Raw genomic sequence first — 23,607 nt, forward strand, 5'->3', positions numbered from 1 at the left:
TCTGCCTCTCTCTCTCTATCTGTCATGAATAAATAAATAAAATCTTTAAAAAATAAAATAATAAAATAAAATATAAAAGAAAAATAAAATAAAAAATAAATTAAAAAATAAAATAATAAAATATATAAATAAATCTTTAAATGGTAAACTCATCTTCAACAAAGCAGGAAAGACTATCCAATGGAAAAAAGACAATCTTTTCAAAAAATGGCGTGGGAAAACTGGACAACATGCAGAAGAATGAAACTAGACCACTTTCCTACACCATACATAAAATAAATTCAAAATGGATAAAAGACCTAAATGTGAGACAGGAAACCTTCAAAATCCTAGAGGAGAACACAGGCAGAAACCTCTGTGACCTCGGCTATAAACAACTTATTAGACACACTGCCAAAGACAAGAGAAACAAAAACAAACTACTAGGACCTCATCAAGATAAAAAGCCCTGCACAGTGAGGAAAACAAACAAAACTAAAAGGCAGCTTACAGAATGGGAGAAGATATATGCAAATAATATATGTGATAAATTATAAAGGACTTGCCAAACTCAACACCCCCCAAAAAGAAATTATCCAGTTAAGAAACAGGCAGAAATGAAGACACTTTTCCAAAGAAGACATCCAGATGGCTAACAGACATATGAAAACATGTCTACATGACTTATCACCAGAGAAATACAAATCAAAACCACAAAGAGATACCATCTCACACCTGTCAGGCTAAAATTAACAATACATGAAACAAAAGGTATTAGTGAGGATGTGCAGAAAGTGGAACCCTCTTGTACTGTTGGTGGGAATGCAAATATGCAGCCACTCTGGAAAACTTTTTAATTTAAGAAAGTTAAAAACAGCTATCCTATGATCAATTGCATTACTAGGTATTTGCCCAAATGATACAAGCGATATTGAAGGGGTACATGCACCCCGAAAATTATAGTAGCATTATCAGCAATAGCCAAACCATGGAGAAAGTCCAAGTGTCCATTAACTGATGAATGGATAAAGAAGATGTGGTTTATATATGTGTTTGTGTGTATGTGTACGTATAATAGAATATTATTCAACCATCAAAAAGAATGCAATCTTTTCATGCAGTGACATGGATGGAGCTACAGTGTATTATGCTAAGTGAAATAAGTCAGAGAAAGACAAATACCATATAATCTCACTCATAAGTGGAATTTAAGAAAGAAAACAGCATATGGGAAGGAAGAAAACAAAAAAAAGGGGAGAGAGGAAACAAGCCATAAATATCTCTTAATGACAGGAAGCTGAGGGTTGATGGTAGGTGGAGGATGGGCTAGATGGGTGATGGGTATTAAAGAGGGCACTTGTGATGAGCACTGGGAGTTATATGTAAATGATGAATCAATGAATTCTACTCCAGAAACTGATCACTGTATGTTCACTAACAAAAATTTTTTTAAAGTTAAAAAAAATTAAAAATAATAAATCTTTAAAAAAACACTCAGTGGGACCTAGCAGGAAAATACAGCACATGAAATGCATGTAGTTTATCACTGCTGCATCCTGGAAACCCAATGAAATGGCAGTGAAGAAATTTAAAAAGGCTATAATCACAAGAATAGAGACTATGAACCAAGATGGCAACAAAAAGAAGTCAAGCCCATGCTTCCCTATGCCTATCCCCTCAACCTGAATAGCAGCAGCTCCCTTTCCCACTTAGATTTCCTGGATCCCCACTATTAGCTGAGAATGTCTTTGCAACAGGTCCTAATGGTTCCCTTCCAGTTTTTTTCCCTTTCCTCTTTATTCCTCACTAAATAAACAACTATGGGGGTGCCTAGCTGGCTCAGTTGGAAGAGCATGTGGCTCTTGATCTCAAGGTTGTGAGTTTAAGCCCCACACTGGGTATAGAGATTACAAAAAAAAATAAACTAAATAAATAAACAACCATGAAGCCAACTGATGAAAGAAATCAATATTCATTAATTAAATATGATATATATCTGAGATTGTTTCAAAAGTCTGGGTAAGGTGGGGTAGAGAATATAAATAAAACAAGATTGTTCAGGCACCTAGGTGGCTTAGGTCGGTTAAGCATCTGCCTTCAGCTCAGGTCATGATCCCCGGATCCTGGGATCAAGTTCCATGATCAGAGCAGAGAGCCTGCCTCTCCCTCTGCCTCCCTGTCTCTTATGAAAAAATAAAATCTTAAACAAGAAAAAAGAAACAAGACTGTCCAACCTGACAATCACTGACATGAGTGATGGATACATATAAGAGTTCATTATATGGTTCTCACTTATTTGTAAGGTGTTTAAAATTTTCCTTAATAAAGGGATAAAAACAAAACAATCACTATTCCTACCTTCCTTCTGACACAAAAAATATGCCCACACATATGGGCCATTACAAACTGAGAAGCCATTTTGAAAAATGCTATTACATAAAGTGATTCAAATTGTAATGATGCTATGATAAGATACACTGCTAGGTCTTACCCTATTGGGGTGAAAGACACAATAAAGTACCTTTAAGACCGAGGACCTCATAGAGATATGTAAACTATACCTGGTTCCTTATTATTTACTTTTTTTTAAGTTCATTTTCTTTAGTACTCTCTTACCCAACATGGGGCTCAAACCCATGACCTCAAGATCAAGTGTCGCACACTCTTCTGACTGAGCCAGCCAGGCACTCAGGTTCCCTATTCTTTAAAGAATTAAACCACCAACCCACTCTCTAGGAATGGTCATCCTGGGGGGCACCTAGGTGGTGCAGTTGGTTCAATGTCCAACTTATGGTTTCGGCTCTGGTCATGATTTAGCAGTTGTGAGACTGAGCTCTACTTCAGACTGTGCGTAGTGAGGACTCTGCTTCAGATTCTTTCTCCCTCTCCCTCCTTCACCCCTCCCCTGTGGTGCTCTCTCTCTCTCAAAAATGGATAGTCTTTTTAAAAGAATGATCATCCTCATCTCAGGAAATTCACTCAAGAAACAAAGGGCCCAGGGTTATTTTTGATCACACACCCAGGCTTAAAAAAACACCAGTCTGTTATACACTGACCTTCTGTACTCTAAGCACTGAGGGTTTTTTTTTTTAAAGACTTATTTATTTAAGAGAAGGGAGAATGAGCACACGAGCAGGGAGAGGAGCAGAAGGAGGAGACAAGCAGATTCCCTGCCCAATGTGGGGCTCAATCCCAGGAACCTGATATCACGACCTGAGCTAAAATCAAGAGAGGGTGCTGGGGCAACTGGGTGGCTCAGTGGCTGAGTATCTGCCTTAGGCTCAGGTCATGATCCCAGGACCCTGGGATCAAATTCCGCATAGGGCTCCCCGCAGAGAGCCTGCCTCTTCCTCTGCCTGTGTCTCTGCCTCTTTCTGTGTGTCTCTCATGTCTCTCATTAATAAATAAAATCTAAAAAAATAATAAATCAATTAAAATAACACTTTCTAAAAAAAAAAAAAAAAAAAAAGAGGATGTTTAACTGAATGAACCACCGAGGCACCCCTAAGTATCAAGGTTTTGGAGTAAAATACTCATTTCTAATCTTTGATGCCTATTCTAGTCTGATACTATATGGCCTGAAAATAGATATATTGATATTTCCTGCATCCTAATAGAAGGTAAGACAAAACTGCAAAAATCAATATAGAGTAAATAAAGAACTACCACATTAATTTATATAAATGATGAGAAACAATGAAAAGAATAATATCAGAGGCACTAAAACAGACATGAAAAGTTCACAGTGCTAACCCTGTATATCAATAGATACACATGCTCAAAGGGAAAATATTAACAGATGAGCTAATGGAGGAAAAGAATAGGCGAGAAAAAGGAGAGCAAAAATAAATAAATAATAGTTGAGAACTATACCTATTAACTGTGTCCTGGAGCAAGTTATTGGTGTCTATTACCATTTTCTCATTTGATTTATAGTTCCATTAAGAGTAAGGAGTAGTGGAGGGGAAAAAAAAGAGGAGTAGTGAAATTTCACTAAAAAGCTTTGGAAGCCCACACATTTTTGATAGAAACCATCTTGTATAAGTTTTCTTAGATATTATAGATCACACTTGAAGAGATGGAATTATTTTAATAATTCAGCCCCTGAACTGTAAGAACGCCAGACTGCCACTTCTTACCATTCAAACACCATACACAATACCCACTGAGAAATGAAGTATTTACAGGAAATCTTTTGGATTTAAGAATTCAAAAAGCATATCTCCAGTTATAGTACCATGAGTTCAACTGCTTCTCATTTTCTGGTATAACTCAGCTTTAAAGCATCTGCTTAACCTACATTCTCCTTGATGAAAGGAAGATTAGAGGCCCTCCTTGAACACACACCATAACATACCAAAGAAAAACATTAATAGGAACGTAGTACAATAAAAATCGTTCCTAAAAGTCAACAAGAGCAACTGGAAGGTACTTGTAATAAATTCTCCTTCTTGTATGATTTGTTTATCCATGGAACAAAGAGCCTGAAGGATTTTCTCTTGTAGGAAGTTACCAGAATGTAACCCACAGTACATATGGAGGTAGTCATTCTAAACACCAAACCACCATGCAACTTATTCTGAAGGAAGAAACTAATAATTTTTTAAAGCATTAAAAAAGTATAAGATTGGGAAAAAATGATGGAAAAGTGCCACCTTTATGGAGAAAAGGCTATATATTTTCTTCCTAAAAATATTCTGAAAAGACAATTCATTTGTCTATAAAACAAAAAAACAAAAAATCATTTTTAAAAGCTCAAGTTTCAAGTGACTATCCCGAGGTTTCACTTTACAAAGGAAAAAAACTAAGTACAGCCTGGAACAGTACCTTTAATTTTAACCTGGTTCGACCTTCTTCATCCAGCATTTCCTCGTCTTCAAATTCATCTTCATAATACTGAGGATCAAAAGGTCTACAAATGTTTTTAAAATAAACTAATTAATCATATTTTTAAAGAATATTGTTACAGCTAATAACAATCTCTCTATAATAGACACCATTATACTAAAAATCATATTATAATTAAAGTCATAATGGTCAAATATCTTCCTGTTCAACTTTAAGGAAGTATTCAAATCACTCCATCTTCTTAAAATTTGGTGTTAATATATACTGCTTGAAAAGCAAGGCTAAATATTCAAAATATTCTTACTTTTATATAAGTCGTCCAAAGAACAAGTCACACATGCTGTAGCTTTCCACATCATTTAAAAAAAAATTTAAATCTCATGAGAGCTTCCATGTTACTTAGTGAATAATACCCAACAACACTGTCTTAAAATGTTAGCTTTTCTAGATCCACAATGGCAGAGTGGACATTTGTAGTTTCTCTAGCAAATTTCACCACACTGGATTTCAGCTATTTCAGGGCTGAACTAATCAAGAACACCCAAAGGCCTGTGATGTCTGTTAATACATAAGAAAGTATCAAAATGCCATAAACAATTACAAGCATTAAAAGTAATGGTCCATGCTTTTTCTTTTTTTTTTTTTAATTAAAAAAAAATTTTTTTTGGTCCATTTTTTTTTTTTTAATCACAGGATATGCTTGATTTATTTTTTTCAGAGACACATGATCAGTTTTCCATTTTGTGATCAGTCACCTCGTGTAAAATCAGAAAAATATCAACATTCCACATATTTCTATCCAACATGCAAAAACACTTTTAACTGATCCCCTTACCTGGGCTCTACACTGAGAAAGTTGGGCAGTTTAACAAAATATAAGTCATTTCCTAAATCAGTGTTTACTTTGGGTATTTCTACTTCTATTCTGGTCTCAGGAATTGGCTCCTCCTCCTGTTGATCCTGAGGCAATCCATTTTCATCCTAGTAAAAGAGTCTGAATTTTAGAATTTGAAAGATCTTAGAAATGGTCTATTCTAGCTCAACTTCCATACTTTAAATGACCGAGGTAGACAAGAAACATATTGAGACTCTGGAGCTAAAGCAGCCCTCAATCCCTATCTCTACCCACCCAAGCCCCCACCAAAAACCACAAGGAAAACAAGATCAGTTTGGAAGCATCAATATAAGAAAAGATCTCTTGTGATAAATCTGTGTTCTACATATTCACCAATAGAAGCCACTCTATCAATTAAAATCAAGGATGATTTTCAACACACTATACTTCTTGGCATGAACAAGAAAAACACTTAAATCAATGGTTCTCAAATCACAAATCCTTGCAGTCCTGTCTCTTCGGGTGTGACACCAACCTCATGCTAGGCAGTTGTTTCTTTTTTTCTTTCTTTTCATATCTAGTTTCTCCCAATGGTAACATTTTGCAAACTATATAGTACAACATCACTAACAGGAGACTGATCCCGATACAATCAGATAAAAAACATTTCCATCACCACAACGATTCGTATCACCTTTTCATTTAGCTACATCCACTTTGTTCTTGCCTTCACCCCTCCTTAATCTCAGGCAACCATTAATCTCTTCTCCATTTCTATAGTTTTGTTATTTTAAGAATACTATGTCAGTGGAATCACACAGCATGTAACCTTTTGGGATTGGCTTTTTCTCACTGTGCATATCCTGGAATTTCATCCAAGCTCTTGCGTATATGAATACTTTAATCTTCTTCATTGCTGAATAGTATTCCATGGTATGGATGTACTAGGGTAGTTATTTTACTCCCACTTATAAACAAGAGTTCCCTATAAAGATCATCTGTTCCTTGTATTTTCATATTGCAAATCAGTTAGCAACTTCCTCTTCTTGGTATAACTATGACTTGAAATCTCTGAAACATTTACTTGGCCTTCAATAAGAGCCCAGTTCACACTGGTCATTTTACTTACAACAGGTTGCCCTGGGGTAGGTGGTTTATCTTCTCCATCACTCCCTGAAGATATATCATCTGCACCTCCAAACAGATCCATGGTTCCACTGTTATCTTTAATATTGAGGAAAAATTCACAGTATTAATATCTATAATAAAGCTATCAGTTCCACATATTCCCAAGGTTTCTGGACCAGGACCAGAAAACCACACAGGAAACTGCCAGGAAACCGCCAAAAAACCACAACTCTGAAACCGGCTCTCAAAGATATGACCAGACTGCCTAGAGAGAAGGGGGCAAATTCAGTGAGGCAAAGCTGCACAGGAGCCAGGTCTTTTTCCCTTCATTTACTGCAACCTTGTTTTCCATTTTCCTTTATTCCCCAGGAGCCCAAACGTGCTCCTATAGTCTAGATAATCACATTTGGGACTTAAGCACTCAATACAGGCCTATCTACATATTCCCTCAAGTTTTAAACCTGCAGACCCCTGTCTACCATCTGAGGCAGAACTTCACCTAGGTTTGGCAAAACAACAACAATAATCTGTAATTAGTAAACCAAGGTAGGGTAGAAGAGGTAAAAAGAAAGATAGGAGGGTGAGAAAATAGACTGCTTGCAACCAGGATTTTAGAAGAGTTACAATTACTGGCAATGACATAGTCTAGAATAAAACGCTACTGAGACAAGGTGGGAAGACAGATCACTGAAAAAGAAGAGTCAACCTATTGAAATGGCCCAAATCCAGAATATGGACAACACCAAATGCTGGCAAAAATGTGGTGCAACAGGAACTCTCAATCATTGCTCCTAGGAATGCAAAATGTTATGGCCACTTTAGAAGACAGCCTGGAAGTTTCTTAAAAAACTCTTACCATATGCTCCAACAATCATGCTCCTTGGTATTTACCCAAAAGAGTTGCAAACTTATGTCCACACTAAAACCTACACACAGATGTTTATATCAGCTTTACTCATAACTGCCAAAACTTAGAAGCAATCAAGATGTCCTACAGTAGGTGAATGGGTAAATTGGTACATCCAGACAATGGAATGTTACTCAGTGCTAAAAAGAATGGTCAAGACAGGAACAGACATGGAGGGAATACATATTACTAAGTAAAAGAAGCCACCTGAAAAGGCTACATTCTCTAGGATTCCAACTATATGACATTCTGAAAAAGGCAAAAACTATGCCAGTCACCAGAGATGAAAAGGTAGAACACAGAGGGTTTTAGGGCAGTGAAACTACTCCAGAGGATCCTAGCTGTCATACCATAATGATGGACACTTGTGATTACACCTATGTCCAAACACACAGAATGTCAATACCAAAGTGAACCATAACAAACTATGGGCTTTGGATGATAATGATGTATTAATGTGGGTTCACCAATTCTATCAAATGTACCACTCTGGTGGAAGATGCTGATAATGAGGGAAATTATGCATGTGTGGAGGAAGGAGGTATACGGGAAATCTCTGCACCTTCCTCCCAATTTCATGGTGATCCTTAAACTGTTCTTAAAAAAAAAAAAGACACCTGGATGGCTCAGCAGTTGAGCATCTGCCTTCGGCCCAGGGCATGATCTTGGGCCCCACATCGGGCTCCCTGTATGGAGCCTGCTTCTTCCTCTGCCTGTGTCTCTGCCTCTGTGTCTTCCATGAATAAATAAATAAAATCTTGAAAGAAAAGAAAAGAAAAGAAAAGAAAAGAAAAGAAAAGAAAAGAAAAGAAAAGAAAAGAAAAGAAAAGAAAAGAAAAGAAAAGAAAAGAAAAGAAAGCCATAACAAAAAAAAAAAAAAAAAGGCAGCAAGGAAGGTCAGGGTACTGAAAGTTATCTATATGATAAAATAAAAATGAAAACCGCACCCACAAACACTCTCATGTCCCCCCCTCTTTTTAAATTTATTTGAGAGAGGAGCACCTGGGTGGCTCAGTGGTTGAGCATCTGCCTTCAGCTCAGGTTGTGATCCAGGATCCTGGGATCAAGTCATACATCAGGCTCCCCTAGGGAGCCTGCTTCTCCCTCTGCCTATGTCCCTGACTCTCATGAATGAATAAATTTATTTGAGAGAGGGCGCACACATGCATGTGTGTATGCACAGTGTGGGGGGTGCTGGGGGAGGCAGAGGGAGAATCTCAAATGGCCTCCCCATTGAGCACAGAGCCTGATGATGGCTTGATCGTAGGACCCTGATGAGATCATGACCCGACCCAAAATCAAGAGTCAAGACGCTTAGCCAATTGAGCCACCCAGATGCCCCTCATGTCCCACTTGATTTATTTTTTCCTAGTTCTTATCACCACCTGACATACTACATATTTACTTCCTGTGTTATTGTCAATCTCTCTACCCTACCCTGACCCCACCAGAATGTGGGTTCTACACGGAAAAGGCCTTTATTTGTTTTGACCATTGCTATATTCCCAGTGTCCAGAAGAGTACTATTGCACAGTAGTAGATGCTTAATAAATAACTGAATAAAATCAAAGAATGAATATATCTAATTCTAATAATCCACAAAGATGGTTAGCATCATCCCCTTTTATACATCAGAAAATTAAAGTGTAGTAAGTAATTTGAAAAAACTCATACAGCTGGAAAGTAAAGCCGTAAAAACCTTAACTTGGATCATCTGATAACTTTTCTTTTTTTTTTTTTTTTTTTAAGATTTTATTTATTCATGGGAGACAGAGAGAGAGGCAGAGACACAGGCAGAGGAAGAAGCAGGCTCCATGCGGGGAGCCTGATGTGGGACTGATTCCAGGACTCCAGGATCACGCCCTGGGCGGAAGGTGGATGCTCAACCACTGAGCCAGCCACCCAGGGATCCCTGGGTCATCTGATTCCAAAGCCCAGGCACATAACTACTAGCTACCTTTAAGTAAATCCCAAAGCTTGCTCTTCTGCAGCTGTCTCCTTTTCTCTAGTTGACCCTCTAATTACTTGCTTTAGTTACAGTATTACTTATGATAATTTATATAAGCTATATAGCATTAAAGTCTAATTACCATTCAGCACAATGATGGTTGTGCATAAACAAACTATCAAAATTATATTTAAAGAAACGTTTAACATCCTTATTGAATAGCAATCTGCCATTTGAAACAGTCACACATAGGGGCACCTGGGTGGCTCAGTCAGTCAAGCATCTGACTTTGGCTCAGGTCATGATCCTGGGGTCCTGGGATTGAGCTCCACATCGGGCTCCCTGCTTAGTGGCGTGCCTGCTTCTCCGTCTCCCTCTGCCTCTCCCCACACCAGCTCATGCTCTCTAATGAATAAATTCTTTTTCAAAAAAAAAGTTCCAGGGGCACCTGGGTGGCTCTATGGTGGAGGGTCTGCCTTTGGCTCAGGTCATGATCCTGGAGTCCTGGGATCAGATCCCACATCAGGCTCCCCATAGGGAGCCTGCTTCTCTCTCAGCCTATGTCTCTGCTTCTCTCTGTGTCTCTCATGAATAAATACATGAAATCTTAAAAAAAAAAAAAAAAAAGTTCTCAGGCACCTGGGTGGCTCAGGTCATGATCCCAGGGTTCTGGGATGGAGCCCTGCTTCAGGCTCCCTGCTCAGTGGGGAGCCTGCTTCTCCCTCTCCTTCTGCCCCTCCCTACCCTGCTTGTGCTCTTCCTCTCACCCTCACTCTCTATCTCAAATCAGTAAAATCTGAAATAGTCACACATGGAGATGAATAAGTCAATCTTTTATCCTTACAACAAACCTCCTTACCTAACCCTGGGTTTTTATGAATTCTTCATCTAACGCACAGCTTGAAGAATCAAGTTCTTTATGTTATTAACTTGTTAAGGACTTGATGGTACACCTGGGTGGCTCAGCGGTTGAGCGTCTGCCTTTGTTTCAGGGAGTGATCCCGGTGTCAAGGATCAAGTCCCACATTGGGCTCCCTCTGCCTGTGTCTCTGCCTCTCTCTGTGTGTTGCAAATAAACAAACAAATAAAAAAATAAAATCTTAAAAAAAAAAACACTTGTTCTTAAGGACTTAAGAACAAATTGTCCTGGAACTATCAGTATTCAAACCAAAGAACTGAAGGTTACCACCTCAACCAGAGACTTAGCCTCCTAATAACATATTCATCTCCCTATAAATGAAATGTGGTTGGGCGGGGGGGGGGGGGGGGGGGGGTTCCTGGCTGGTTCCATTGGAAGAGGAGGAGACTCTTGATCTCAAGGTCATGAGTTCAGGGCCTGCATTGAGCATACAGTTTACATTAATAAAAAAAAAAAAAAAAAAAAAGTCTCTTCTTCAACTGATTAAGCACAGTTTCTAATATGCATACAACTTCCCTGTGTACACCAAATATATCTACACTCTTTTTTGTGGGTTTTGCAGTCTGGGGTAAATGCCTAGAGTTGGCAGTGCACTACAGTGTAACGCAGAGAGACAAGTATATACATATGTATGTAAAAGAAGCAACTGGAATACCTTTTGGTACCTCGGTGTCACTATCTGCTTCTGAGTCAGAGGCAATTGCATTCTTGCGTTTCATTCGTAAAACTTCATCTTCACTATCACTGCCTCTTGCAGATTCTGTAAGAGTAGAATTTTAGGTTCTTCATAATCACAATCATTTCTTTGAATTCTGTGCTTTAAAAGGAACAGTGGGGATAAACCAATTGTGGTACAGCCTTATAATGGAAAACTACTCAGTAACAAGAAGGAACTATTGATACATGTAACAATTTGGATGAATCTCAAATGCCTTATGCTAAGTGAAAAAAATCTAAATGAAAGAATAAAGGCTACATACTAGATGATTCAATTTTTCTGATGACTTTCTCAAAAAAAACAAAACTGCAGTGATAAAAAGAGGTCAGTAGTTGTCAGGGGTGGAAAAAGGATGGGACTAAAAAAGGGATAGAACGAGGGAGTTTTTCAGGGTGACAGAACTGTTCTGTGGTGGTGGTTACACAAATCTATACATGAATTAACATTAATAGAACTGTATATACACATACAAACAGTGGTTAATTAAAACAATTAAAGTAACATTGGTTTCTATAAGCAGAAAAACTTGATAGAATGAGAAAAGTAGTAAACTTATGACCTAATTTATATGACTCATTACAAAAAAAAGAAGTAAAAATATTGCCAAGGAAGAGATAAAGTTTATCTTTGAACAACATGGGGGCAGGGGCACAGAGTCCTCCCCTCATCCACTCACAGTCAAAAATCCATGTATGACTTTTCAAAAACAACTAATACTCTACTATTGGCTGGAACCTTCCCGATAACAAATAGTAGACAGATATTTTGTATGTTATATGTATTACATGCTGTAGTCTCACAATAAAGCTAGAAAAAATATTAAAATAGTAAGAGAAAATACATTTACAATAATGTACTGTATTTAATGAAAAACCACATAAGTGGACCTTGTGGTTCAGACCCATGTTGTTTAAGGGTCAACTGTATATCATTAGCTCTGGATGGTACAATTGTTCACCTAATTGTAAACTTCAAGAAAATCACTGTTGATGTAGGGAAGAGTTAAGCAGACTGACAAACTGTAAGATCCTCTACCATAACCCTATTCTTGTGTTAGTCTGCTAGTATTGGGTAATGCATGAGCTTTAATGATTCTGCTACTGGTAAAAATAACTCTATAAAGAACTGGTTACTGAATATTTATTGCAGCCCTGTAGTCCAGATCGATCTATATCCATCTCTTCAAAATTTTCTGGCCTCTTCTTGTAAATAATGCCAAAATGTGGTCTTGAGTGCTATCCTGTGAGGTATGTATGACAGGATTAAAGACCTCCTCCCCCATATTTAAGCTAAAACAGGATCAACATGTAATTATAATCAATCACATATGGAAACGAAGCAATCCAAGAATTACTTGAGGAAGAATTCTAACCTAATCATTTTACAATATAATGAAACAAGACCTCTAAATTTAATATTCTATATGAAGAATGTGTTAACTTGAGAATAGTGTAAATGGCTATTATAAAAGGTGGTCAAGAAGCCAAAGTTTGGCTATGTGTTTTCTATAATCTCTAAGGAATAAATATTCTGACCAAAATATATCTCTCTAGGAAGATGCACGTATCAAGCTACGATAGTTCACTGAGATCATCCAGCCATGTTTTCACATTTTCTGGATGTTCTACTCTGCAGGCAACCTCCTGATACTATCATTTGGCATCTAATGTCGATTTTCCCCAAGGGCAAGGATACAATGGACAAGAGAGAAATAACCGATCCTCTTGAAACAATTTTCCATCTTGATTTTTATAAACTAGTTCGTAATGCATTTGATTAGTCTAAGTGAACTCCTTGGAGCCTAATTACGTCTGGATGATCAAATTTTGGGTCTCAAAAAACTGAGCTGGAACATATTTACACCTCAGTACAGCTACCCTATGGAGGTATTTCAAGAGCACCGCTTTTTCCCCCAAGCAAATCTATTCTCACCTGAGGCATGCTTCTCAGTTACCCACAGAAAAAGAACCAACTCTATTCATTATCTAGCTACTTAAGCACCATACATCTTTCCCTAAGGCTGTCCTTTTTTTTCTTCTTCTTCTTGACCTATCATCAATTAACAAATGAAAAAGGATAGAAATAATAAATGGATTAGGAAAAAATGTTTAAAGCAAAATGTATAATTAGAAAAGGCTGAAATTGAGGGACAGAAGAGAAAAACAGGGTACTAAATAAAAGTGGGAACATAGAATAAATGGGCCACTGCTGCATCTGGGTGCTTGTACTAAACCATTCTGGTTCTCCTAAATGCATTCATTACCCGATTTATGATCCTGTTCCTCTTCATCATCTGAATGCCTGTGTTCTTCGTCTGAAGCCTGTGGCCTTTCATCATCAGAATTTTGCATTTTCTCCTCATCAGACATTTGCGGCCGTTCCTCATCATCAGAATTCTGTTTCTCATCATCATTATCAGAAGCTGCTGGCCGTTCATCATCAGAATTAGCCTTCTCTTCCTCAGACAGTTGTCTCTCATCATCTGAAAGCTGAGGCCTATCCTCATCATCCGTGTTCTGAATTTTCTCATCATCATCAGAATTCTGCAGCTTATCTTCATCAGATCCTTGTGCCCTCTCTTCATCATCAGAATTTTGTAACTTTTCATCATCTGACTGGTCACTTTTATCTTCTCTGTCCCATTTTTCATCATCTGAATGTGCTTTTTCAGAACCTTCTGCTTCTGAGTGATGGCTCCCTCCATCTGACCTATGACCTTCATCTTCATCATCATTATGGGCTTCTGATCCACTGTGCTGATCTACATCTGAGGGGTCATTATCTTCATGATCAGAACGCTCAGAAGCTTCTGATCTATTGTCTGATCTTTCAGAGTGATTATCACTCCCACTGTGATGTGAGGCTCCCTCATCCTCACTGTCATCTCCAAACAGTTCCTTATTACTTGGCTTTCCTGAATCACCCCTTTCATCTTGATCGCTTTCACTTCCAGAGGCATTACTGCCAGATGCAACATTGTCTTGATCAGAATCCGAGTCTGATCCAGAATCAGAATCTACGAGATCATACAAATACAGGGTGATGTCAGTGAAAATGACAGAGTAAAGAACACCAAAAGTCAATCGCAACATAAAGCAACAAAAACACATGTTAAAAACTGTCAGAATCGCTGAGTGAAGTAAGTCAATCGGAGAAGGACAAACATTATATGTTCTCATTCATTTGGGGAATATAAATAATAGTGAAAGGGAAAATAAGGGAAGGGAGAAGAAATGTGTGGGAAATATCAGAAAGGGAGACAGAACGTAAAGACTGCTAACTCTGGGAAACGAACTAGGGGTGGTAGAAGGGGAGGAGGGCGGGGGGTGGGAGTGAATGGGTGACGGGCACTGGGTGTTATTCTGTATGTTAGTAAATTGAACACCAATAAAAAAAATAATAATAAAAAAAAAAAAAAAAAAACTGTCAGAATCAATTTTCTCTCTACTCAGGAAACTAATCAAAAGTTAGAACAACCAGGAGTATGCTTAACAAGAATAAACAGCTGAATCTCAATAAAACTTTGCAGTGTTTTAACTTGTTCCTCCACCCCAAATCTCAGCTCCCCAGCTCAATAATGCCTTAAAGATAACCCAAATTCCTGGGGCACCTGGGTGGCTGAGTGGTTGAGCATCTGCCTTTGGCTCAAGTCATGATCCTGGGGTCCTGGGATCGAGTCCCACATCAGGCTCCCCACAGGGAGCTTGCTTCTCCCCCTATGTCTCTGCCTCTGTGTGTGTGTGTCTCTCTCATGAATAAATAAATAAAATCTTTAAAAAAAAAAACAAAACCAAATTCCTGGTACATGGACCACTACTAGAGGGAGCAGAGGGACCTCATTCACAAAGAATCATGGTTGTTTGTTCTGATCTACCCGGTGGATCAAGAGAATAGCTCAAAGGTCTGATTTTAGCTCACTTAGGACTTCCTCAGTGCTGAAGCAATTACCCAAGAATGTCAAAAACATTTACAGGCAAACATATTAGTTGCCTCTGCCTTGGACAATGGATAGTAGTAGTCGGAGCAACTAAAAAGCTTGGGAGGAAAGGCTAGAGATTTACATACTAGGGGAGCAGGGGCTTTTAAAAGCTCTCACATATTACTAGAGATCTTGAAGGCCACACACTTGCCCAAGGGTGTGGACATGCTCAGGAAAGAAGTGAGAGGGCACTAAGCTCTCACTTCCAGCTGACTTTCAGGCTCTGCACAAGCAAGAAATGAAGGCAAAAACAGGTGTAACTGTCCAGTTGAGTGTTGAAAGCATGTCCAGTACAGAGAGCCAATCAGCAAAGCCTGGGAGGGGTTTTTGTTTTGTTTTTTGCTTTTGGGCCTAGGCATTTTGGGAAAGTCCAATCACAAGCTGACCACTAAGTTAACAGGACAGATTTTAGTGGCCACAAAAAGACTGTGCACTTTACTGAATTAGTTCAAAAAAATCACTAAACAATAACTATTACAACAAACAACAACAAATTCTGAGGAGGGGAGAGAATGTGTTTTCCTGAGTTTCCACATTATAATACTCAAAATGGCCAGTTGTTAACAAAAAAATGTAAAGAAATGCAAAGAAACAAGGAAGTATGGACCATATATATGAAAAAAAGGCCAGAAACTGTCCTAAAGAATCCCAGACATTGAAAATGTCTTACCAAATAGAGAATATCAATAAAAAGACAGATATTTTTTTTAAAAGATATTATTTTAAAAGAGCCAAATTCTGGAGCTGAAAAATACAATAAATGGAGTGAAATTTTCACTAAGGGAGCTAAATAGCAGATGTAAGCAAGAACAATCAGCAAACTTTTTTTTTTTTTAAGTTTTATTTATTTATTCATGAGAGACACAGAGAGAGGGGCAGGGACATAGGCAAAGGGAGAAGCAGGTTTCTCCCTGCATTGGGGGAGCCAATGTGAGACTTGATCCCAGGACCCTGGGATCACACCCTGAGCTGAAGGCAGACACTCAACCACTTAAAAATAGGTCATTAAAGGGGATCCCTGGGTGGCTCAGCAGTTTGGCGTTTGCCTTTGGTCCAGGGCGAGATCCTGGAGTCCCGGGATTGAGTTCCAAATCGGGCTCTGGCATGGAGCCTGCTTCTCCCTCTGCCTGTGTCTCTGCCTCTCTATCATGAATGAATAAATAAAATCTTAAAAAAAAAAAAAAAAAAAGTCAATAAAGATCAAGTGAGGAACAGAAGAGAAAAAAATTAAGAAAAATGAATAAAATCTATAAAATTTGTGGGATATCATCAAGTGTACCAACATACACATAATGGGAGTCCCAGAAGAGAAAGGGCAGAAAGATTATTTGAAGAAATCATGGCCAAACACATACCAAATGTGATGAAAGGCATTCAAGAAAATCAGTGAATGCCAAATAAGATAAAGAGATCCACACCTACTCACATCATTATCAAAGTGTTAAAAAGAAAAAAAAAAAAAAAAGAATGCTGAAAGCATCAAGAGGAGCAACTTGTCCCATACAAGGAATCCTTGGTAACAATGATTTCTCATCAGAAACCATGGCATATTCAAAGCACTGAAAGAAAGACTGTCAACCAAGAATCCTATTCCCAGTAAAACTATACTTCAGAACAAAGTGTATGAGTGACATAAGAGGAAATAGGTAAATTAGACTTCTTCAAAAAGAAAATTCTCTATGCAACAAAAGACATTAACAAGAAAGTGAAAAAACGGGATCCCTGGGTGGCGCAACGGTTTGGCGCCTGCCTTTGGCCCAGGGCGCGATCCTGGAGACCCGGGATCGAATCCCACGTCGGGCTCCCGGTGCATGGAGCCTGCTTCTCCCTCCGCCTGTGTCTCTGCGCCTCTCTCTCTCTCTGTGTGACTATCATAAATAAATAAAAATTTAAAAAAAAAAAAAAAAAAGAAAGTGAAAAAACAATAAAAAAAAATGGGGGGATATCTGCAAACCACATATCTGCTAAGTGTCTAATATCCAAAATATATAAAGAATATTTACAACTCAACAAAAAAGGCAACCAAATTAAAAAATGGACAATGACATTTCTCCAAAGTTATACATACAAATATTTGGCCAATGAACACATGAGAATTTGCTCCACCTCATTAGTCATTAGGAAATGCAAACTGAAACCACAATGAGATACCACTTGACACACATCAGAGATGGCTACATTAAGAAAAGAAGAAATGTAGAGGTGCCTCGGTGGCTCAGTCAGTTTAGGATCCAACTCTTAATCTCAACTCAGATATTGATCTCAGGGTTGGGAGTTCAAACCCCATGCTGAGCTTCACACTAGGCATGGAGCCTGGGGAGGGGAGGGGAGGGGAGGGGTTGGGAAGGGAAGGGAAGGGAAGGGAAGGGAAGGGAAGGGAAGGGAAGTTAACTATATGTTGGCAAGGATGTGAAAAAAATGAAACCATGAACATTGCTTGTAATACTGTAAAATGGTCCAGGCACTGTGGAAAATGGTTCGCTTACTTGTTCCTCAAAAAGTTAAATAATTACCATAGGACTCAGCAATTCCACCCCTATGTATATGCTCAAAAGAATTGAAAGCAGACACTCAAATACTTGTACACAAATATTCATAGCAGCACTATTCAAACAGTCAAAAGATGGAAATACTGTAAATGTACTAAGTGCCTCTGAATTGCTCACTTTAAAGCCGTTAATTTTATGTTATATGAATTTTACCTCAATAAAAACAAATTGGCAAAATTAAGACATTCCCCTACAAACAAGAGTTTGTTGCAAGTAAGCCTGCCTCCTAAAGGTAGCACTTCTAGTTGAAAAGATGACAGCAATTTGAATCCACATGAAGAAATAAAGAAGAGTAAAGGTAACTAAATAGGTAAGCATAAAAGTCAATATCAATGTACTTCTGGTAGCTCCTTTTTTGATGAGGTTTAAAACACAGTAACACAAAACAATAATCATAAAACCACATTACTGGGGAGACAATGTATAAAGATGTTAGTTTGTGGCAATGACAACATGAGGTAAGAGAGAATGAACTGTAGAAAAAACTGTTTATTACTAAAATTAAGTTGGTATTAATCCAAACTAGATTATAAATTAAAATGTTATTTGTAATCACCAGAGTAAATGCTAAGGAAAAAACCCTAAAAACTATACAAAAAAAAATAAGAAATCAACAGTACACTAAATGAAAATCAGTCTTAAAAGACTGCAGTAATATAGAAATTGAAGAACAAAAAAAGATATGATATATAGAAAACAAAATGGCAGAAGTCCTTATCAGTAACCATTTGAAATGAATTAATTTCACCAATTAAAAGGCAAAAATTGGCATTTTAAATTGGATCATTTTAAAAATGATCCATCCATATCCTTTCTACAAGTCTCACTTCAGAACCACATACCCAAAGAGGGTGAAAGTGACAAAGATATTTCATGTAAATAATAACCAAAAGAGTGCTAAAGTGGTCATACTAATATTAGACAAAATAAATCTTAACACAAAATTGTTAGGACATTATGAAATGATAAAAGTGTCAATGTGACATAAAGATATGTTATGCAGACACCTAAAAACAAAACTGACAGAACTGAAGGGAGAAACAGTCCAAAGATAATAGCTGGAAACTTCAATATCCCACTTACAATAAGAGCCAAAACTAGACAGAAGATCAATGAGGAAACAGAGGACTTAACACTATAAACCAACCAGACATAATAAAACACTCCACCACCACCAACAGAGTATACATTCTTCCCTCCAAGTGCCCATCGAACATTCTCCAGAATAGACCGTATGTTAGGACCCAAAACAAATCTCAGTAAACTTAAGAAAGTTGAAAACATATGAAGTATTTTTTCTGACCACGATGGAATGAAACTGAATTCAGTAACAAAGGCAAATCTGAAAAATGAACAAATATCCGGAAATTAAACAGTGCACTCAAGAGCTCAAAGAAAGCACAAGGGAAATTAGAAATATTTTCAGATAAATGAAAACACAGGATACCAAAAGGTAAGGGAAGTAGAGAAAGCAGTGCTGAAAGGGAAATCTTAACTGTAAACACCTACATTAAAAAAGAAAAGTCTCAGGGGAGCCTGGCTGGGTCAGTCCGTTGAGCTCTTAACTCTTGATCTCGGAGTTGTGGGTTCAAGCCCCGTGTTGAGTGTAGAGCTTAAAAAAAAAGAAAACTCTGAGACTGATAATCTAACCTTTCATTTTAAGGAGCTAGATAAAGGAAACTAAACCCAAAGCAAGCAGAAGGAAAGAAATAAAAATTAGAGTAGGAATCAATGAAATTGAGAATAGAAAAATAATCAATGAAACAAAAAATTTGTGCTTTGAAATAGTAACAAAATGGATAAACCTTAAGCAAGACAGACCAAGAAAAAGATGACTTAAATTACTGATAGTGGGAACATTAATACCAACCTTACAGAAACAAGGATTTAAAGAGAATACCATAAAAATTCTATGCCAGCATATTACATGATTTAGATAAAATGGATTAATTACTATAAACAGACTACCAAAACTGACACAAGACAAAACACAAAATCTGTATAGGGCTGTAACAAGTAGAGTTTGAATCAGTAATCAAAAAATTTCCAACAAACACGGGGCACCTGGCTGGCTCAATTGGTAAAGCATGTGACTCTTGATTTCAGGGCCCCAAGTTCAGGCCCCAGTTGTGTGTGAAGCCTACTTTAACAACAACAACAAAAAGAATAAATAAAGAAATGCCCAGACTGGATGGTTTCACTGGTGAATCCTATCAAATGTTTAAAGAATTAATGCCTATCCTTTTGAGTCTTCCGAAAACTTGAAAGGGAATACTTCCTAACTCATTCTATGAGGCCCACATTACGCTAATACCAAAGCCAAAAAAATGATGTCCCACACAAAGAAAAACTACAAGGGTGCCTGGGGGGTTTAGTGGATTAAGCATCTGCCTTCGGTTTAGGTCTTGATTCCAGAATCCTGGAATAGAGTTCCATATTGAGCTTCCTGCTCTGTGGGGAGCCTGCATCATTCTCTGCCTCTGCCTCCCTCCCTCTCTCTCATAAATGAATAGATAAAATCTTAAAAAAAAAAAAAAAAACTATAAACCAATATACCTTTTGAATACAAATGCAAAAATACTAAACAAAATACTAGCAAACTGAACCTAGCAGTATATTAAAAGGATATACACTATGACCAAGTGGGAGTTATCCTAGGAAGGAAATGGTGGTTCAACATCAATGTGACCATACTAACAGACTAAAGAAAAGTGAGCATCTAAAGTGATGCAAAAAAGGTATCCGACAAAATCCAACACCCTTTTGTGATAAAACTGCTCGACAAATTGGGAAGAGAAGGGAATTCCCTCAACCTGATAAAGGGCATCTACAAAAACCATAGCTAACACATGTAATTGTGATAGCACGGATGCTTTGCCCTAAGATCAGGAACAAGACTAGGATGTCCATTCTTACCACTTCTATTCAACATTGTACAGAAAGTTGTAGCTGGGGCAATTAGGCAAGAAAAAGAAAAGCACCCAAATTGGAAAGGAAGAGGTAAAACTATTTGTATTTGTAGATAACATGAGCTCATATGTAGAAAATACTAAAAAAAAAAAAAAAAAAGAAAAAAATGCACACACACAAAAACAATTAGAGCTAATACAGTCAGCAAGGTTACAAGATACAAGACTTGACACACAAAAAATCAGCTGTATTTCTATATGCTAGCAATGAACAATCCAAAAATGAAATAATGAAATTAAGGTAACAATTTCGCCTGCAATAGTATCCAAAAGAATAAAATACTTAGGAATAAATTTAACTGAGGTCCAAGACTTCTACAATTAAAGCTACACAACAGTGCTGAAATTAAAGACACCTGGGACAATTACATATAAAAGAAACACGTTGGACCTAGGGAAAGATTCTACCCATTACAGGGCAAGAGATTTGTCAGGTGTAGTTATTTTCCACAACTCCCTTAGTACGGGGAGATAATGAAATATGCTAGGCCTAACAGGCATTACTGTGTCACAGACCAACAGCAACCTTCAAAGCCAGATTTGGAAGTTAATTCTATAGCATCCCATTATCTAATGGTAACATGGAAGAAAGCAGCAACAGACTCAAACGAAAGTAAAACATGAAGCCCAGAGAAGCAACCATTTCCATGCATCACTTCCCCATACACCGAGTTTGCCATAGTTAAATAATGAAGGGTGCACTTCACTAAACCATTGCTTCTACCCGTCCAACTATCAAGTAGGTATTAAGCACCCACATAAGACGGTGGGATATGGGGGAGACAATCTTTTCATCATTCTATTCCCAACACCTAGCAAAGTAGCTGGAACAGGATATGAGGCTCAATAAATATTTATTGAATGAACAACTTCACGACAGTGAGCCATGGGATAGTGCACATGGAACTGCGCCTTGAAAGGCAAATGGGATACTGTCAAGTAAAAATGAGGGGGAAATGAAACAACAGTATACAAAACTTTATACTTCCAGGTTCATTCTGCCTAGAACCTCCTGGATACCCACCTCCATAGAGCCCTCACGTTAGGTTTCTATCTAAGGCTCCCCTTCACTATACCCTAAAAAACACGAATAAACTGGAGTTAGAGGAAAAAAGAATAACAACACTTTGCTATATTTAGATACGTTACTTTGACGGGTGCAAGAATTTTGAACTCGATCTTGGGGCCCTTAACTCCCATTCCTCTATCTTTTCTTTTTATCTCTAAGATCTATTTACTTGACAGAGTGCGAGCGTGCGCGCACCGGAGGGAGAAGCGGTCTCCCCGCGGAGCAGGGAGCTCAACGCGGGGCTCGATCCCAAGACCCTGAGATCAGGAGCTGAGCCCAAGGCAGATGCTTAACCGAATGAGCCACCCAGGCGCCCCTCCCATTCATGTTTCAAATTCAAACTACAGTCCTTGTGCCAGAAGTACTTTCATGCATGCACTAATGAATTCTTTATTTCTCCTCTGCAAGCACTGATCCCATATGCTCTCCAATCTAATACCATACAGTCAAGAAACTGCAGTTTTTGCACAAGCTCTCAGAAGACACATTGTTTCCGGCGCGTAACGCCTAGGGAAAGCCCTAACCGCGTTATCCTGCCAGTCTTCCCCGGCCAGACATTTCAAACTCCGCATCAGGCCACACTCTGGGCTCAATCAAGCGGGTTTTCCGAGCCCCTCTGCAGATTCATCCGTGTCATCCCCATGTTCCCGAGCACCTAAGGTCCATTCATTCGCGGGGAGCTCTCACTCTGCGCTGGCTTGTGCAAGCAGGACAGAGCAGGACAGCAAGGTTCCTCCGCGGGCTGGGCAGGCTCGTCGGCGCCCCACACGCCCCGAGCCACCGCATGCTCCACGGACACCAAGAACCCCGAGGCTCCCGCTGTAAGCCGCTGTGTTCCCGCCAGCCGCGAGGCTGGCACCGCCGGGAGTGCAGGGGGCGCTGAGGAAGGAGGAAGCGGCGCCGCTCGCCCGCAGCGCCCAGGGGTTCGCAGACCCGGAACTGGACCGCCGTCGGGCTCCCACCGCAGAAACCCTCCGCGCATCCCCCTCCGCCCCCAAGCCCAGCCGATCCCACCTTTACGCTCAGCATCGCTGTCGGCGTCGCTCCCGAAGAGGTCCTCCATATCCGCCATTGCCCCGCACGTCTGCCGCTGCCTCGGCCGGGGGCGGCTCCGCGACTCTCTTTACGGCAAGGAACCAACGAAACGCGACAGTGTCGCAAAGACTCATAAACGCTCCTTTCCTTCCGTGACCCGGTTTTCCTCTGCAGTGGGAACCTCTACGTGAACACTGTTCTACGTCCGCTCAGGGGACAAATCCCGCCCTCTAGCCGGCATCCGTAACTATTTGCAAGGACTCTCGCCGAGGGCGGGGCGTCCCCGGTCGCGGTCGCGGTCGGCGGGGTGGGTGGTGCTTGAGCGCTCGGCTGAAGGGCCTCGGACCTAGTTAAACCTGCCACGAGTCGCGCCCGAAGTCCTTTGTTTCATGTTGACCAGCGATTCTCCAAAGGAGAGCTCCGAAGCGCTTTTCCTGTAGGTTGTGTCTCCTGCTCTTTACCGTATTAGTCATGAAAGCAATTAAATTCAAATATTAAGTTTAAATTCAAGGTGTTTTAAAGAGTAAGCAGGTTAACATAAATAGCATTTTAAAGTCGTAAATGACCATATTCCTTCCAAAACCAAAACATCAGAAGAGTGGAATCGTTTTATGATTTTGAAAATATCTTTAATGCTTGACTTTAAAGACGACAGCTTAATTGTCATAGCTGCTTCTACATTCAATCTACTGGAGAAATGTTTTGGTTGAAGCATGTGAAGAAA

At 39.0% G+C, this 23,607-nt stretch overlaps 1 protein-coding gene across 2 annotated transcripts in view; it reads right to left on the minus strand.

Moving 5' to 3' along the window:
• LOC144303223 (RNA polymerase-associated protein LEO1-like) overlaps positions 1-23,345 on the minus strand; it is a 37,271-nt gene extending 13,926 nt beyond the window's left edge. Inside the window, exons 1-6 of one of the 2 annotated variants that reach the window (XR_013370260.1) lie at positions 22,863-23,345; positions 13,546-14,298; positions 11,220-11,324; positions 6,792-6,886; positions 5,663-5,808; positions 4,807-4,891 (exon numbers count right to left, since the gene is read on the minus strand). Coding sequence is in view for 1 of the 2 variants with exons in the window: in XM_077881116.1 (XP_077737242.1) it covers positions 4,807-4,891; positions 5,663-5,808; positions 6,792-6,886; positions 11,220-11,324; positions 13,546-14,298; positions 22,863-22,920 (1,242 nt within the window). In the remaining variant the exon portion in view is untranslated. The remainder of the gene's footprint in view (positions 1-4,806; positions 4,892-5,662; positions 5,809-6,791; positions 6,887-11,219; positions 11,325-13,545; positions 14,299-22,862) is intronic. The other variant, XM_077881116.1, reaches the window with a different exon arrangement.
• Between the last annotated feature and the right edge of the window lie 262 nt (positions 23,346-23,607).

Source organism: Canis aureus, chromosome 32, assembly GCF_053574225.1.
Source record: "Canis aureus isolate CA01 chromosome 32, VMU_Caureus_v.1.0, whole genome shotgun sequence".
Taxonomy (NCBI): domain Eukaryota; kingdom Metazoa; phylum Chordata; class Mammalia; order Carnivora; family Canidae; genus Canis; species Canis aureus.